This window comes from Opisthorchis viverrini, assembly GCF_000715545.1.
Source record: "Opisthorchis viverrini unplaced genomic scaffold opera_v5_483, whole genome shotgun sequence".
Classification (NCBI taxonomy): domain Eukaryota; kingdom Metazoa; phylum Platyhelminthes; class Trematoda; order Opisthorchiida; family Opisthorchiidae; genus Opisthorchis; species Opisthorchis viverrini.
This window is the reverse complement of record NW_008752143.1, coordinates 40,141-58,212: the sequence shown is the minus strand read 5'-3', so window position 1 is coordinate 58,212 and position 18,072 is coordinate 40,141. Positions and strand designations below refer to the sequence as shown.

At 45.1% G+C, this 18,072-nt stretch overlaps 1 protein-coding gene across 1 annotated transcript in view; it reads right to left on the bottom strand.

Moving 5' to 3' along the window:
- Positions 1-17,260, bottom strand: part of T265_11345 (hypothetical protein) — a gene marked incomplete at both ends in the record, with an annotated part of 78,891 nt that extends 61,631 nt beyond the window's left edge. The window contains one exon of the mRNA XM_009177976.1: positions 17,078-17,260. Within this exon, the coding sequence (XP_009176240.1) occupies positions 17,078-17,131 (54 nt within the window). The remainder of the gene's footprint in view (positions 1-17,077) is intronic.
- Positions 17,261-18,072: the final 812 nt, after the last annotated feature.

Genomic DNA, 18,072 nt, shown 5'->3' with positions numbered 1-18,072 from the left:
CTCGCGAAATGTGCCCTAACTTTTAAGCAGCTTGCGAGCCATAAAAACAACCTTGTTAGTGAGTCTAACTCGACATCATTGATTTTCGAAAAATTTTGGTGACGATTGGTGGATTTATTGCTGCGCAACGTTTCGCTTTCGACACAAAAGCTTCGCGAGGCCAAGTGACCAGGTTCCGAGGTTGGTCGAGATTTAAGGCGGAAGGAGAACCAATCAGGTAAGTCAAGCTAAATCTCTGTTCTTTGTCGACCGAGGGATTTTTGTGTGTTAGGTGGATGAACAACTGTTGGGCCGACGGGGAAACCTACGTGTGTTTGGGTCCAGTCTAGGGTCTAGTTCTTCTGGTTCGGTCCGTTTGGTGATCCATCTTAGACATCTTTTAACTTTCTGTCCGTTTGTGTGGATGAGCTAGTGCTAAAATAGTTGCGGGATGCTGTGAACTCTGGTCGGGTTGGGGTTTCCATCCCCGCCCCCTGTTTTTTCTAATGATTCTATGTGGATTGACAACCACACCGTCACGTGTCAACTAGGCTTATCTAAGACCGCTTTCCATACGCTCGCCAGTACCACACCCTCGACTCTATTTACGCTGTGATGCTTAGTAATTTCTACCGCCTCAACTGTCAGCCACTGTGGTGTGAAACGCAGTCAGAACTTCTTTTAGAGGCTGCTTGTAAGATTGCTGAAAACTCTTCGATAGCCCACGAAGGGTTTCTGTCTTCTTCGGGCTCATCATTTCTACTTGAACCCAAATTGAACGCAACTGGCAAAATACGCTCGGATGTAAATCTATCCCCGTTTTAAAGAAAGACCCGACTAGATCGTACTTGAACCTTTCGTTTGTGATATTCTTCGGTTCAATATGCTGCGCAGTGGACGCTCATGCTTCAGTTAGTACGATATTTTAGTTATCGCGGTAAATTCTCTTGGTGGAACGCACTGTGCTTAAGATTGCTGAAAACTCTTCGACAGCTCACGACTGGTTTCTCCTTTCTTGGGGCTCAATATATGGGCGTAGTTTGACAAATGCTTCTCCAGAACTTGTTTAGAATTGCTTTTATGAGCGTCCCAAGGTTTCCAAGGGACTATTTCCGGAAGTTCCTTTCAAACTGATTTTATTCTCGACTATTTGAAACAATTGTTGTGACGAAATACTGCACTTTCGTACATAGTTAAATCTGAATGAAACAGTCAAACACTTTTTGATTACTTTTGTCAGACACCTTCAGATCTGTCTTATTCAGCTACAAGTTCATCCAAACAGTTACATTTGGGTCTCAAAAACAAGAATTCAGGCTTTCTCAACTAATGGTCAGTCAATGAACCATTTTCACCCGAGGTGATTAATCCAGCTGTTGTTAACCCCTCACCGGCCTATACCAACATTCTCGTCAGGGACTGACCAGGATTCTTTAATTTATGGCTAAGATCAGTCATCTACAGTCATCTACCTTGATTTCTCATAGGTTTTCGAACGCGTAAAACACTGTCTTCTCTTTCGGGAGCTTTCAGAGATTGGAAGCGCTTGCATCAGTGCCTACGGAGCAAGAGCCAGACTACCCTTGTCCACGGTCAAACCATTTGGATGTGACATCGTGTATGGCTCCATGCTGGTTCCCTATCTGTTTGTCATATCTGTCGACGGCATGGCCCCCTCATCCGTCTCCAAACTATCTACGGGTGATAATCGGTTTCACAATTAGCGAGAGCCTCATAGACAGCGCTAACTCTCACCTGCATTGTCATGAATTAACTCACCAATACGTCCACTTTGATTGCCGGTGCAATGTGTTCTCAGCCCAAACCGGCCGCTTTCGAGTTGTAGTCGCCTCTTTTATGCCGAAATTCTAGTGACAGTCATGATGAGCACTTCCATAGACAGTTTCATTCGTGGTAGCCTAATCCGAACGCCTGCCAGTTACCTTCTGTCGGACTCAGCGAACCTCTAAAATTCCACCGGCAGGGCTGATGCACCCCCCCTCAACAACCTACTTAAAGGTCAGTTTCATATTGTAACTTTCTTGGTTCCAGTTCACGTCCAGAAATGCCTTCCCCGACTGCGTCATCGCTCGCCCCACACGGCAACTAGGTCACTAAGACCTTATTGTACGCTGTTTTACTGTGTGCGCCATGCAATGTTTTAATCTCATTTCCCCACATAAGATACCTGGGTGTTCCAGATTTAGTCCTCTCGTTTATAGCTGCCATCCTGGTGGTTGATCGCATGGCAGTTGATCTGTTCGCCGAGATTGGCAAGTGGCTTGCAAACGTTTCGTCCCCAGTCGAGGAGATATCGTCATTGCGCAGGTGAATGGGTGCTTCCTCCGTGCCTAACTGCGTTTATGTAGTTTTTTGTAGAGTATCTAATATCTTGCCATCTAACAAAACAATGAAATAAGAGACATACAGACCACAACGCAGCAAAAAATCACGGTCGGTCCTACAATAATGCAACAGAAGGTATATACCAACTAGCCAATCACATGACAGGATATTAGATACTCTACATAAAACCACATAAACGCAGCTAGGCACGAAGGAAGCACCCATTCAACTGAGAACTGACGATGTCTCCTCGACTGGGGACGAAACGTTTGCAAGCCACTTGCCAATCTCGGCGAACAGATCAACTGCCATCCGATCAACCCCCAGTAAACACACCCGGGCTACCTATACTTCGACAAACTGTCAACAAATTCGGGCGTTGCACGCCCAAGATAGCTGCCATCCTCTAAAGTGTACCCCGCTGGCTATCGTGCACTAATCTACCCTCCAACATCATTTTATATAATGTTCCTGATCCAGTGCACCATGTGCGTGGAATAATCTATCGATTATTGCAAACACACATGCATACTTTATCACTACGTCGACTTCGATGTCATGAACGCCAGAACACTTCACCTGGCACGTGTTGGTTTTGAAAAGCAGACAGCATCAATTGGAAACATTGTCAGTCATGAAGGAACGCGTGAGAAAGTGTGAGTTAACTTGAGCGCACTCCTTGATTAAAGTACATGTGGACCTGGATGCTGTGAAATCCACCACTCGTGTACCAGGAGTATTCAGAGAGCAGAACGTAAGACAAGAAAATCAGGTCGATCGTTAGGTCACACAGCTGAGAAAAAAGGATTTCGAACCGCTTGACGTTATACTAAGTAGTGTGACCCTGCAGCTGAAGGATATCGCAAACAAACGACGGCTTCAGTTGAACATTCCTTAAAAACCAAATCAGTTTGCCAATTGGTGTATAATTCCAGCTTTAAATAGTACAGTAACTTTATCGATTAGCGTGTGTTCCAGAATAGTGGGTGATGAATATTAAATAGGTGGAAAGCTTTGATGATGTGGAAAGGTGGTAGCTCACCTGAAATAAAAACTACGTTAAACAGGGAGGCCTCAAGAGAGTTTACAATCTGAAGTAGGGGATCATGAGACCTTGACATTAAGAAATGCACCCGTGGAAAGTTTATGCATGTGCGCATGTGGAAGTTTAATTCATTTTCCTGACCAAAAGAAGCTTTGGCAACAACCATTCTAAACAGAGGCTATTTACCCCGCAGATACCATTTAGAGGACCAAACTGCTTGATGAGGCGGTCTTTTACGAGATAACACGATTCATGGGGAAAATTAAGACAGTCTGTTCCGAGGAATGAACTTTCCTGGGAGTCCCCCCTCCAGAAGGATACATCCACAGGTGACTGCCAAATTTACCGACGTGGGGGGAATAAGCGATGCTCCTTCTAGCTAAGAAACCATCTTGCAACACCTCCCTCCGATCAAACGAGATTGTTTGGTTTTGCGTAACATTCGCAAGTATCAGGCTACTCGTTCCTGTATCATTAGACCACCACTCCAAAATTACCGTTCTTCCTGGCCTTTTTGGTGGAGATTTCACAGACAGAGTACCGTATTCTCAACAAGAAGCTATAGGTTCTCACCAGCCTTTTAAATCAGTCATTAAGTACTTTGATTGACAAGTGCACCCAGCGTTGCCCGGCCACATTCTCTGAGACACATCGATGGGGACGTTGTCTTCTGTGTCTAATCTATGGTGGAGAAGACCGAAAGTTGGAAAAACTAGGCGCTAGCAGATGGGAACTGTCAGGACGCGCCCAGACGTGGAAAAAGTACATATGCAGAGAGTGATGTATCCCAAAGGTCACCATCGGTATGACACGTCCGGAAACTAGGTGCGTTGGTGGAGCGCACCAAACACGGCTTAGCAACATACGACCAGTGGAGTGAAGCTGAAGTTGCTCACGACCGGAACTCCACCNCTGTACAGAACGAACAAGTGAACGACCATATTTGGCCATTTAGTCATCCAATATATTTGTGCAGAAGCTCTGTATGCTTTGTCCTGACAATACAGCCGTGTCCCGAGTTCTCTGTATTCTCCTTATCGCGTAGTCTGGCAGGCTCAGTGCAGGCGAACCAATAGACAGCCAGGAACGAATGGCTTCCCGAAAAGCTTGACTGTTATGAAGGCTGTCCTCATTTCAGGAGGGAGCTTTTTCACTGGGCTGGTGACACCAAAAGACAGTGGCGGCTAGCTGGCGTCAACAGCATTTTCACTATCCGTTTCCATTCGGACTATCTGTCTAGCTAGCAAAAAAATCGAATAAATCGTTCAGCTGTAGCACCATTTCAGTGCCTATTAGCCGTGCCACCAGAAGGAAGCACGAGGACTGGGGTGCTTCCAGGTTGTCCAAGCCTAGACAGGGTAGATCGAAAGGCAGTGGTCGGGTTCGAACCATGGACCTTTCGGTCAGTAAATTCGCGCTCTAACCACTGAGTCATCTCGCCTCTCTGTCAAGCTAGGCCCGCGCTGGCTCTTTCTTGCTTTCGCTGTATAGTTTTACTCAAATAAATTGAATTCGTCGTTCACCGGCGAACCACAAGTGTTCGTCGAATGTGTTGCTCTCAGTGATGGTGATGATAACGGTAGTAATGAGGGTGAAAGAGCAAGCCGGATCAAATGATCCCCAGATCTGAGAAGAACGGGATTAAGTCACCATTAACAAGATCACTAATGAGAACAACATGGCTTAGAGCCAGGGTTTTCAAAAGTTATAAGAAATGCCTGCAGAATATGTAGCCTGGAAGACGGTTGTGCAACTTACCAAAGACTGAATCTTGTTGCGCTGAATGTGTATGAACTTGAACACAGAGTCATCTTTGTGAACAACAGTCATTCAGAATACTTTTGGAACGGACTCATCCTTCTCCGGGAGAAAGTCGCCGTAAGGGAAATTTAATAGGAGTATAACTGTAGTCGATCGATTTGAGAAACTTTTTCATTGTGGAGCTATCATGACGAGATGGCTCAAGTGGTTAGAGCGCGAATTTACTGACCGAAAGGTCAATGGTTCGAACCCGACCACTGCCTCTCGACTTCCCCTGTCTAGGCTTGGGCAACCCGGCAGTATCCCAGCCCTCGTGCTTCCTTCGGGTAGCATGGCACCTAGGCACCGAAAGGTTGTTACGGCTGAACGATTTATATTTCCTTTATTTGTTATAACTTTGTTACAACAAGTAGCTTGATGCTGAAGCTCCGGAGCTCGAAGCATAACGAATCTCGCCCATCATAAGCGTCCACGGAATACTGTGCGAGTTCCCGCCTAGCTGAACTTGCCCGCTCGTGTAGCAGGGAGATGAATGAAAGATACGGTATAAAGCAGCATTGATCCGTTTGAGATTCCACACCTGGAATTTACATCTGTTTGTCCTCCGGTATCCGCAGATAAAATGACCAGCTTTGACGGCAGATTTTGAGTTCCCCAAATTGGAACACCGTCCTTCCAATGCTGCTTTCCACGAGCAATCTCACAGAAGCGTGTGTAGCTATCGGCTTACTAACCATGGCAGATATGTAAGTACCGTATTTAGCCCTCATCGAATCACCTCACCGACAGTTTTCTCAACACGTGCACACCAGATGGAATACTACGGCTTTCAAGTTTCACATCCTACGAACCTGTTGTTAGTTTTCTCATGACCTTAGTTGGTGACACACGCAACTAAACAGCAAGAAAATGCACATTTGCAACGACGAATGGATGTACCTTGATGTGTTTCGATGTTCAAAACCTAAAAGTGAAAAATAGCTGGTGCCTCCAGTCACCCGATGTATGTTCCACTCTCGCAGGAGCTCAAAACCCTCACTAACGATCAATACAATGACAAACAGCCTGCGTGTATTTTGGTGAGTAGTATTAAGTAAATTCTGAATGAAGAATGGGCGACAACCACCAAAGAGGAGGTGAAATGAATAAACTACACGTGTGATCACCAGTGTCATATATGGCGGACATGTAGAGTCTGCCTCCGTACTATTTAGACCCGGGTTTCCAGTGAGTACGGGTCAGAAAAAAACCGCTTTAGGAGAGTCATGAGAGTCAAGTACATTGTCAAGTACAAAGTGATGACGTTGCTGATTCCTCAGAATCAACAGCTAAGCAACGATGGATTGAGGTTTGAGTGAATGAATGGATCCTTGGTTCCTGCTCTTTTTGGCGAGCAGAGGTTGCAAGAGGTTCACCACTAGTTGAGGTGACATCGTCAAGTTGGGATTGAGTGGGTAAACTCCTCCCGTTCTACCTGGGCTTACATAGTTTCTAAACGGTGCCTAGTAACCCTAAGGTGGTTTCCGCCTAATTTGGTTGCTGGGCTTGGGATCACGCTGAATCTTACCATATTTTATCTGATTGGGCATCCTCAGCTCGACATTTTTGAAACTTCATTGTGATTGGGCCGTTCCCTTCTTGCTTCGTGGTCTGATTTAGTTCCATTTGGGTGACCGGTTGAATAGCCTTCTATTTTTGGCAGCTTCGTTCCTCTGGTCCGATTGGTCTGTTGGTTTCCAGTGGGCTATTTCATTTCCCACGTGTAGTTCTGTGCAGTTCTTCTGTTCGTAGCGGCCGGCAGACTGGGGTCTCAATAGATGTGTTTATTGGTCGATTTCTGTGTGGAGTACTCTCTCACTCCTATTTCGTTCTTGCGTGTCTGAACACTATTCCAAGTAGACTGATATCGTTCTCTGTTCACGTGACTTGAAGCAAGTGACGCTGAGCATGTCTTCTGCGGACAAGTTCGTGCATCCTGGTGGCAAGTTTTCTTTCGCGGATATTTTTCATCGGTGAATTCAAAGATCTCTGGCGATATATGCTGTCTAAGCTGAAGTTAATTTTCTTTGTGGCTTCAATCCCATACTTCTGAGGTTTTGACGGTCGGCCACCCTCATATGGAAAGATTTCCCTAAACACGTGAAATCCCCGAACGCGGTCATCACGTTCTTTGAATAAACAAAGCGCTGTCAAAAATTGCTTAGGCTTGATTGTTCCCTGTTTTCCATCTTTCTTTCTCTTACAGTGGCTATAAATTACAGTTCTCATACTCCCCCCAGAGTCTGGCTTTGTTTTGAGCCGTACGTACGTTTGAGCAATACACTCAAGTTAGAAGAGGCTCAGATGATCCCGACTAATAGTGTTTTCCTTAAAAAAGAGTATTGTACCGGTCAAAAAAGTAATCCCCATGTTTCACATAGAGGGAGTTCGCAAAGAAACGCGAATATATACTTGTATAAATATATTAACGTTCCTTTGGCAACCAATGTGACCTCGTTTATTTGTTCAGTTGGAGCTGACTGACTATCCATTGTTCTCATTTGGTTCTTGCCTCTGAAGGACAACTAAGGGGCTAAGAACTTACACACTGAACAAACAAGGCATGCGTGAAATCAGTGAAAAAAAAATTAAAAAATCTGCTATGTGCATTTCATTTCCTGCGGCTCACTGCACAGTTCAGGCAAACGTTCGTACAACACTCGGTTTCACAACATATTTAGTATACTATAGAGTTGATCTGCATTCAAAGATTTTACAAAATTGCCTTAGACGCTCTTTTTCGCTTATAAATCAGGAACGAACACGAAAAAAACAAGTCGCGTTCAGTAAAAATTACCAGAGTCCATTTATTTTTTCCACGTATCATTCTGACATAAAGTAATATGATATTTAAAGTGAATCAGTACCTGGGGAGAAGTACATCTTCGGTGGCACTCGGAGTAAACAAAGTATCAGGTAAAGCGATATCGCACGTCATTTGCTTGATGTCGACCGTTCGTGTTCACCAACAAAGGGTTAACTGCTTGTTTTGTCGAAAATTAGACCGTACGACTGGAGGGGAGGCATCTAACTAGAACAGAAGAGCTGTAGAGTTTTGTCCAAATGGCGACTTTTTGTAGTCATTAAGGTATTAGAGATGTTGATTGTCGGAAATTCGATAAAATCGCAGCCTATGATCATCTCATCTGTCGTTCTGAGGATCAGTAAGTTCGTTTTTGCATTGAACTCAGACTGTATTCACCGAGATATCAAGGCGTGACCTGTGCGTTTAGAAAGAAACCAACTCTTTATTCACACAGTTAATGCCGTTCGAAGTGGCGGCCGATTATTTTGATTTGTCCCGGAACTGAGGTTTTATTAAACGCGAACTATTTAACCCACATCAGGGACAGACGATTCCAGAATACTTCAATGGTATTCCAAAAAATATACACAATTTATAGTTCGTTTCACTCATGTATGCCAGCTGACCTTGCGTACTCCTCACTTTGAGGAAATAACATCGTAGCGTTGGATGCCGTATTCAGTACACCGTCCGTAGTACTGTCGTACGAACAATGGTCGATCGAAGTTCCATCGTAACTGGGACCGGTCGGACCTTTTGAGGCAATGGATCTCAAACTTTCCAGCTCATCACTCTCTCCGCCAGAAGTCAATACCTCCGGGCAGGGATTTCTCCGTACAGAGGTTGCCTTCCTGTACAGCACACTTTTTCGGCAGGCATGATTGCATGTGTGTGGACCTCTGCTGTTGCTCAACACTACTTTTCCTAGTGATAATCGGTACTGAGGGCTGATCCGAAGAGAGAGTGTAATGAACGGATACTCATTTATCATTATCAGACTGACGGTCACCAAGAACGGAGGTGAGATCCCCGGTTGGATTCTGTTGTTTTATTCGGAAAGGAACACAACGACTACAGTGGAAAGTTTCTCTACGGACGGAGAGATTCATTAGATATATGAGGTTGCCTCAATCCACAATCCAACACAGTGTTTGCCTATTTAAATTGTGCAAACAAAATTCTTGTTACGTACTTCCGACCTTGGATCTCAACTCAGTCGTTGTGAACGTGGGTTTGCAAACTTCGTCAGCTGTTATTGATTGGTAATAAATCCAATCTAGCAGTGCGCTGAGAGTAATCGTAAGGCCTAATGCGGATGTCCGGGGAACCAACAGTGACTGCAGCGGGTGACCACATCCCAAAAACGGGTGTTTTGACGACGGTATGATTTACCCGGTGAAAAACACAAATCTATAGACATTCCAGTTCGGTGAAGCATTAGCAGTGAGCGGCGATCATGTCAGATACGAGAAACATCTTTACCCAGTCACCGGTCACTGAGTGGAACCCCGTTGCAAATCAGCGGGAGACGCGCCCAAGCAAGCTCAGTTCCAGCTGGCTGTGACACCAGTGGCATCACATGAATCCCCCGTGGAATTCACCGCGATTCAGTACAGCGGAATGTTTTCGTGGGCGAAGCAGAACCCTGGCCCACTGGAATCGAACGGGCACGCAGGACAAACTATGTGTTCTCCTCCAACTAATCCTATCCTCGTGCAACTGGTTAGTGAGCGTGTAATCAACGACTCACTCCTCACATCTGGAGTGGACCGAAAGACAAGACCCCGCTTTACCCGGTGAAAAACACAAATCTATGGTCATTCCAGTTCGGTGAAGTAAATACGAAGGGTGCCATAGCATTAGCAGTGAGCGGCGATCATATCAGATGCGAGAAACATCTTTACCCAGTCACCGGTCACTGAGTGGAACCCCGTTGCAAATCAGCGGGAGACGCGCCCAAGCAAGCTCAGTTCCAGCTGGCTGTGACACCAGTGGCATCACATGAATCCCCCGTGGAATTCACCGCGATTCAGTACAGCGGAATGTTTTCGTGGGCGAAGCAGAACCCTGGCCCACTGGAATGCGGGAGTATATGGGTTGTATCAGTATGCTTAGCAGATATATGCTCCGGTTTAGGACAATCGTCTGAAGTGGGTATGAGAAAGTTCGATCTGAACACGCGGATTCAGTGAGGGAAGTAGGCGAAACACCGTAAAATGAGGTGCGTACTACCAGGATGCTCGACTGAGAGCAGTTGCTGATCAGCCGATCTATGATTCCGTTACTTCAGACCTGAGATATTCGTTGTAAAGATGTATTAATGTGATAAATGACCACAGATATACTTTTTGATGTAACTGGTTCCTTTGAGACTGACGAATGAACGGACTCACCAGTTTCGCATAATCCTATGGCATAAATGAAAGCTTCGTCAAAACACGTGCTCCAACAAAATCGATTATTCTTGTGTTCTCCAAAAAAAATACAAACTCGCACTGTTTAAGGCAGTGCAGTGACCTTCACACATACGCACTGTACAGTTTTGAGCGAACCTCGCCGCTGTGTTAATCAGACTGTCAAAATGCGGCTATAACTCAACATTTTCCTGCTTCGTTTTTCACATGACCTGATTCCAGTGCGCTCTAATTGAAGTGCGCTTATATTCAATCAGTCAGCACATGAAATTCTCTGGTGATGGACACACTGATGCACAATGCGGTGTACATTTGTGCGCGCACCAGACGCAGGCACACACGCAGACACTCACACGCACACATACAGGTCAGCAAACTATGATGTCACGTGACGCGATGACACCATGTCTTAAAGTGGGCTAACAGATCCTGTGTTAGACATTGATCGTTGCAGATCAAGCAAACGCGAGTACAGTTCCCTATCTGCGGTTAACGAGAATTTGCTGAAACATCACTTTTGTGGAATGTGTTAATTCCCGGGGAAGTAACCTGTCATCACCAAATACAGTGGATCGCACTAAGCTTTTTCTCTCAAATTTGTTGACTCCTTTTAAAATCAGAATGCTCAGATTGTGATGACGAAATACGGAAATCGATTCATTGTGTATGAAATGTTCAGGATTTTTGGAACCGCGTCGGAGCTACTCAGTCGGATTAGAAATACTCAAACCGCAGTGTCAAAAGGTGGTTGGTTTCCTGCCATAACTAGCTTCCACAGTTTTGATATGATGATCGTAAAGATCAGCTTATCAACTTATCCCAAGGCAGATATGACTGTTGCTGAATAAGACCTGAAGCAGACAAAGTTTTATACGAGTAACTTTAAAGGTTATGTAATGAACATTGTCAGCACTGCAATCAAGACAGATATCTAGTCACAAACACCTAAGATCTCGTATCCGGTAGGTCGCCACAAAAAGAGCTTGAAAAGAAGCGAGTATACACTCATCTGCAAACTAATTTGGTTCTTTCGAGAGACTCACCTGAAACCCAGCCGAATCTCTCGTTTATGATGTTCTCAGGCAACTGAATGTGCTGCACCAGGCCGCCTCATGTTTCAGTCGCTACGATATTTGAAATATCGCGATACATGTATATTTGTAATGTACTACTCATAAGGTTGCTGAAAATCCATCGACAGCCCAAGACCGGTTACACCCTCCTTGGAGCTCATCAGGTTGGCGCAGTCCCCGAGTTTCCGTCAACCTTATCTTCTACTTGAAACCAAATTGCACGAAATTGGCGAATATACACTCACTTGCAAACTAATTTGGTTTTTTCGAGAGACTCACCCGGAACCCAGCTGGATCTCTCGTTTGTGATGTTTTCAGGCAACTGAATGTGCTGTATCAGGCAGCCTGAAAACATCACAAACGAGAAATTCAGCTGGGTTCCAGGTGAGTCTATCGAAAAAGCCAAATTAGTTTGCAAATGAGTGTATATTCGCTAATTTTTTGTTTCACTTTTTGGCTTACCCACCCGTCCCCATCTTACAAAAGAAAGTTGGAGTAAGAATAACGATGCCTGAATGGGGCTAAATCAAAGGTGAATACCACTTAGGAAGATGAAGCTTTTCAAACTATTTGTTAACCGTGTTGATTTTTCTCACTTGTAAAAAGGCTTCCGGTGGACTATTGATGACATTATTTGCTGTTCTACTCAACCTCCCCACCAATGACAAGGCTAATCTTAGGAACTTTAGGATGGAAAAACAAAACCGGTCTAGGAAATGGTCGTTGTGACACACCTCCTCTTAGGGTCCCCTCCAACCAGTTAGCTCGATTCCAATTTCATCTCGAATTTAGCATTCAAAACGCCCTCTGGATCAGCAACTAGCTTAGTCCAAATACACTAGGACTATGAAATCATTCAGAGTCTGAACGCGCTACAGCTTGTCTCCGTACAGCCACTACAAATCTTTAGTGATCGCTCGGTCATCTTGAATCTTTGTTATGACTATTAAAGGGTGAGACGCCGGTAGATAGAAAATAAACGTCTGAGGCATCCATGCCACTGGGGCAACAAATTTCAACCAATCGCACCCGTACGGGAGTTCTGATCTCTAGTTAGTAACGCAGGCTGAATCCACGCGAACTGATATGCAAGACGGGGAAATTCTTGATAGTAACATGTGCCTGTCCAGGCCGAAAGTTTCTAAGTTGGGAGAAGTCATCGGGCAATATTCGGGGGATGGCTGAATAGTACGTCAAGACGCTCAACTAGATCTTTCTCCCCATAATCGTAAACAGCCAGATAGCAGTATGACAGTGCATTGATGAACGTGACTAAACTCATGGTCATTCTACCACGATATCTGTCCAAACCTACGCTGTTCAGAGTGCATTTGAGACCCAGAACTTGCCTGTGGGCAGATGTGTTCCCGATGATCCCACGTGAGTTGTGAAAAATACTTCTATGAATGCCACCAAAAGAACTTGACGAGATAGACAGGAGGGGGGTGGTCATTGTCGAAGGACACATCTTGGAGCATTCTGTCAGTGTGTTTGTAGGCTAGAGCGGTAGGTACACAGTGCAGCTTTTTTCTGTTTATCGGCGTAACCCCAAGATGGGTCAACGCAGACAAAATGGTCCTCCAAACATTCGACCAAGTTCAGTCAACTGTTTGAGAACTTGTATTCCAAACTTTAATTCCAAAAGCGTTGGAAATTTAAGCTAAAGAACACGCTCTGAAGGCATGTGTTGGTTCGCTTTCTGCGTCTGGTGCATTGAGCAGTTTTGCTTCAAAATGGGAAGAACCTGAAATTTCCTGCTTGTAGAGATGATGGAAGCAACTTCAACCCGCGTGATGGCCGGACATCGACAGTGCTCAAATTCACTGTGTGCCCAAAACAAAAGGTCTTTTCATACCAGAACAAAAGCTCATATGTTATCGCGGGTCGGAAGGAGGCGCTCGTGAGATCAGGTGGGCTTAGCGCAGTTGGCCTTTGCACAAGTTCTGTGCGCGGCACAAAACAGCTGATCGCTTACACAGATGAAAATCCCCTGGACACAGAATGAATCGTATTGTGATTGACCAAGAGGTTGTCAGGAAGCTGGCGTAGAGGATCACTTTGGGACTTTGTCAGTTTGCAGAAGTTGTATGCATTCTGATAATGACCTCAATTGGTGCTTCCGTTCCGGCGACCTACAGAGCCAAGTAACGATCGCCCAGATAACTTGTCAAATAGCACATTGGCGAACAATAGACTCAGTCTAGAGTCTCATTTCTAAAACTCCCATCGTTCTCAGTAAAAAGCAAAGACTTTTCACCTACATTTTTGTGTAACAAAAGTTCGCAGTTGGGACAATCAGAGTTTACTTGGTAATGAATGCGTGTCAAGAGCATACGAGTAAGTGAAAACGGATGGTGTTGCCATTTTGAGGTTTTTCGGGATAGGTATTTTGTTCATGGACTCACCGGAATAATTACGCCAGAACAGGAACACGGCCGTCTAAACGAGAGTGGTGTAACTAAGAGCAAAATACCTATCCCGCAAAACCCCGAAATTGCAACCAAAAAAGCTGCCCAGTGGGCTTCAAGGGTGTGCCGCGCTACCTGACTGGCGGGTCAATCGATCGTCACAACCAGGACAGTTACTGGCTCGTCATTCGATGAGTCGGGCACACCAATCACATCGCCTGTTCAGACGTCATAATTCAGATGCGTCCAACGTGCGTTGGTGGAGTAGTGGTTGCACGCTCGCCTCGAATGTCAGATGTCCGGGGTTCGAGTCCCGGCACGACCATTGGATATGCACTGCTGGTGAGCTCTCATGGGAGCGAAACTCAAGTCCAGTGCTTCTCCCCTTTGGTGTGGACTCACCGGAATGATTACGCCAGAACGAGAACACTACCGTTCAAACGAGGGTGGTGTGGCTATGAAGAAAACGGATGAACATCCTGCCCATTAAATAGGTTGGACATGGAGGGCAACGGAACCGCCAGGTAATTGTAAGCAAGCATTAATCTCTGATGATCTACTTAGGAGGTAACAGCCGAATCATCGAGTGAATTATTCCACTACCTAGGAAATAGATAAATGCGCCTCATTTTGCAATATGTCTTCGTTCTAAGTTGTCCCGTGCAAGAGGGCTTTCAAATCCCTGGTCAGTGGTTGCCTGATTCAAGTCTATCTGGCGAAGACGGCGTGAACTAGTAAGTCAAATCTTCGTATAGCGACGCTCAAGCAGTCTGTAGGCAACGGCCGGCGACGATGAGTGTTCTGACACACCACCCAATCAACGCCAACCAATCAATCACTCAACGCTGCTCAGGCAGTCTGGTTTCAAGGTAGAAAAGTGACCTTCACACATGGCCAAAGTCCACGTAATTTTTGCACTCGCTCATTCGCAATAAAGCTGTTTTCTTCCTTGTTTGCTGGGTCTTTTTCTGATGCTAAGTTAACGGGAGCAAGGATTTCAGTTGGTTAGAACAACCCTATTTACATTCATGAGCCCGAAGTGGATAAATTCCACCAACGTTTCCCCCACCCACACAGCATCAGCAACAAAGAAAATGCGTAATTCGTTGTGCACGTGTGCGCGATCGACCAATGAGATTCCTTCATCTCCCCCTTTTGCTAAAAAATCCTAACGAATCTGAATTCCTGTTGGCAAAAAGCTTCAGTGTGACACACAGTAGGCACAATCTTGGCACAGTCAGTCATAGCCAGCTTCAGCCCGATTACCACCAAGTCTAACACGAACTGACTCACCTAGAACTCTACCAGCGAGTTGGGATCTTTTTCAGATAAGCCCCGCCACTAATGCAAAAAGTGCATGTGCGAAAAGTTAAGCCCCGCCCCACATTTGCCAGCTCCAATTTAATGTGTGCGCACAACCTTGACCTACTTTAGATGAAAACAATTCCTTCTCCGCATCTAGGCTCATTTTGTGCAAAAGTTTTTTCCGTTCGGACGTAAAACCTTGAATGAACTTCCTGACGCTTTCAGCTCTCGTTCATAACAGGGAGACGGCAATACGTTTCCTGAAAAGTCACGAAGTGATTCATCAGCAACGTTTATGCAACGATGGCCAACAAATGACACTTTCAACTTTTTCTGACAGGTGGGGGTGTAATGCCCGACAGTGTCGGCAAGAAATCGGTCTTCGAAAGGGAACTGGGCTAGAGCAGTCTAGGATGGAGTTTGGGACAGTACAGTACTTCTATTCATTTATTGCTGGTCCAAAAATTGGCAAAAATCAAATTCTGCTTAGAGCCACACGACCACTGCTGACTGGAAGAACTTTCTTCGTGAAGTTTGCGCCTGGCGGCTTTTGCAGACTCCAACAGTTATCGGCGGCCAAGGTCTACACGTCGAGATCGATGAAACGCTAATATCTCGCCGTAAAAACCACACAGGGCGAGTCCTTCCCCAGCAGTGGATTTTCGGAGGGGTCTGCTGGGAAACCAAAGAGGTGCTCATGTATGCAGTGCCAGATCGAACTGCGGCCACTTTGATGGACACAATCCAGGCCTGCATGGCTCCCGGCTCAGTCATCATCCCCGATATGTGGGCATCATACCAAGGGATTGAAACGATGACTGACATGAATCATAGTCATGAAACGGTTAATCATACCGAAAACTTTGTGGATCCAACGACTGGAGCTCACACACTTCTACAAGATGCAGAATAAACACCAATGCGGCACACACCGATCTTTAGTGGACACCTACTTGTGTGGGTTCGTTTGGAGGCAAAGGCACCTATTCATGCAAATTATTGATGACGTCCCAATTTCACCGTCTACAATGAAAACTGAAAGTAGAAATTTCATATTCTCTTTCTTCTAATCTTTTTTGGGTGGCGGGAGTTAATTTTTTGGCCGGGCTTATCAGGAAAAGATCCACGAATCACACCCCACAAAGTACATTGGACCCATCCGATGTTGGGTTGAAAATAAATTATTTGTAGTGCAAATTGCGATTAGTTAGTGAGTTGTTTTTCTATTCTCAATACCACCGTTTGAATATATGTGATCAACACGACTGAGGTCTTTTGTCACAACCCTGAAGGTATCTACCGACTACTTCCCGAATTTCGAGCAGTTCAACTAAATGATGTAGTCTGGTCCAGTCAGACCAGCACTTGACTATGCCATCTTCGCACTAGATTCAGCAGAGAAAAGGTGGTCAATGGTTCGATCCACACATCAAATCAACTTTCCGAGATGAACCCAAGCAGTAGTGCAGTCTTCGTTTATCGAGGCTGCCTTTCTCTGTCCGTTCAACATTCGGATTTACCCTGTCAAGTTCGGATTTTTACCGAAGGTCTTCACTAGTCGTAAGTAGCTACTTCGGTAAAAACACTGTTTGGTCAGTAAAGAAAGGTTCTGTAACTTCAGTGAGTTGTGTCACACAGTACTCACTCATAGCACCAGGTAGTGATCCAGATCTAGAAACGTACGGCAATTTATTAAAACGACCAAGTTAAAGCGACATCTGATAGGTCCACAAGGGTGCTCTAATGCTTAGGTTATTGAAACCGTTTGTCGAAAAAAATCATACCATTATGGTAAGTTTATAGATCAGTGAGCGAAGGAAAGCATTCCGTGCTCGATAGAATGAAAACAGAGGTTTCATTTCATAGTGAACAAATAGAAACCATGTGTGTAGTGCACTCACATTTTGACGGAACTGTTCATTTTCCGGGAGATAAAATTTTGTCAAGGCTGACATGGTTTATCTATTGGTCCTTTGACGGTTCTTTTTTATGATTGAACCCAGGTGTCCTCAGTGAAGGGCATCCACTATGACTTCTTATAGTTTCCAAAACTATAGGTTAAACGTCGTGCCGCTTGGTGTCACTATCAGCAGTGACGCAGCGTGCGCAGAATCACGCTAACATCTGTTCTTGAGTTTCCCCTGACACTGGATTCCTATTGGCCAGCTGCGGCTGCTCCAATCAGAGAGACGCGTGCAAATGACACGTCACGGAAGCTAATATCAGAGCAAACACGGGACACAGCACAGAGCGAGCGCACTCAGTGTTTGACTGCAGTTTATTGGGCAAGGACATTACTCTCTTCGAAAGCCGAAACTCCTAGCAAACTAGGAACAAATTGGTGATGCTCTACACTGCTTGAGCAGTATTCGTTATCTCTGGTAGTAAAGATGTGCCTACGAATTCACTGAACATATCTGATGCCTGGACTTGTTATCCATACGGATCTAGGTGAACTTTTGAAAACTGTGTTAGTCTTTTAGATTATATGGGAAAAAAAGAAATTGGATAACCTTTGGATATGTCCTAATGGGCCACCGAGTCATCGAATACCTTACTATCAATCGGTTACACATTCCACTCTTTTCGGAGTGTATTTTACCCGTGGTAAAAATAAAACTCGGGTCGTTTTCCGTGTTCCCTTTTGCAAAGTGGTCTCTACTGGAAGGCAGTCAGTAGTTGTTAAACTAACCCGGCTGAATATTACACTCACCTGAGAGTGGTCTTTTCCTACGTGACTGATTTACTCTCCAAGGTGGGCACGATAGGGACACACTGACGAACAGTAGTGTTTTCGGCTTTTACCTATCTATTTGTTAGCGGAGGGATGAATAATAAAATAAACAGGCAGTTCGGCGTTACCCGGATCAAAGTGCTGTTCATTCCCCATGGCCTA